The following is an 895-nucleotide window of genomic DNA, read 5'->3' as shown; positions in this document are numbered from 1 at the left end:
AGGAAGGCTGAGCTGGCCATGCCCTCTGCTGTAAACCCTGCCCCTGCAGCAGCTGTGCGCGTCTGTGGCCCTCCCCCCCTCAGGGTCCCCCATCCTGCCGCCTCCCCCTCACTGTCTTCCCGCACACCTCCAGACATGACCTGTGTCCCTGCAGGGGGGATACACGAAACTGTTCCGGTGGCTGGGGTAGGGGACAGCTGACTTGGCCGCCACCCCACAGAGCACACAGGCCAGACAATAAATAAATAAATTAGATCCCTACCTTGGGCAGCCACAGAGGGACCTTGGGGCTATGATTCTAACCCCGAGAGGAACCCCCCAATCCTGGCCTAGGCAAGATGGGTGGGGCCTGTGAACCTGGTGGGGCCCAGGCCTAGTGGCCACCTCTCAGCTCAGTTTGAGGCCCCATGTGCAGCTCTGTGGGCAAGCTGGGGTCCCTGAGGCATACGCCAAGAGGAGTGGGTCAGACTCGTCTGAGCACAGGGAGATGCCCCTCCTGCCCAGGGTCTGCACTGACAGCTCCAGCCAGGGATGGATGAGCCACCATCCAGATCACGGTGGTCTGGGCTGCCCTCAGCCCCTCCCCTCCAGCCTGCTGCCACTTTGTCCAGGCCCAGACTCCATGGCAGCAAGCACAGGTCTAACCTGGAATGGCCACTAAGGCAAGCCCACACAAGCTCCAGGAGCAGAGCCCTCCTGCAAGAGCAGGACTCTGGGACTCCCCACAGCAGGGCTGGGCCGAAGGCACTCTCGCCTCGGTCACATGATATCCACGAAGAACTCACAGGGGTTCCCCATGGCCTTTTGGAAGGACTGGCGGCTGCCCGTCAGCTCTGGCGGGACAGCGGCCAGCTCCCGGACAGGTGGCCCCCCAGGTGGCCCACCCACCACTGAG

The 895-nt window shown here is 63.2% G+C and overlaps 1 protein-coding gene across 1 annotated transcript in view; it reads right to left on the bottom strand.

Moving 5' to 3' along the window:
• DVL1 (dishevelled segment polarity protein 1) overlaps positions 1-895 on the bottom strand; it is an 11819-nt gene continuing 10924 nt past the window's right edge. Inside the window, exon 16 of the mRNA XM_010850224.1 lies at positions 1-895. This exon is cut by the window's right edge and continues 21 nt beyond it. Within this exon, the coding sequence (XP_010848526.1) occupies positions 760-895 (136 nt within the window). The 3' untranslated portion in view covers positions 1-759.

Source organism: Bison bison, unplaced genomic scaffold (genome assembly GCF_000754665.1).
Source record: "Bison bison bison isolate TAMUID 2011002044 unplaced genomic scaffold, Bison_UMD1.0 scf7180017864289, whole genome shotgun sequence".
Classification (NCBI taxonomy): Eukaryota; Metazoa; Chordata; class Mammalia; order Artiodactyla; family Bovidae; genus Bison; species Bison bison.
Note: the sequence above shows the minus strand (reverse complement) of the source record. Positions and strands in the feature narration are given on the sequence as shown.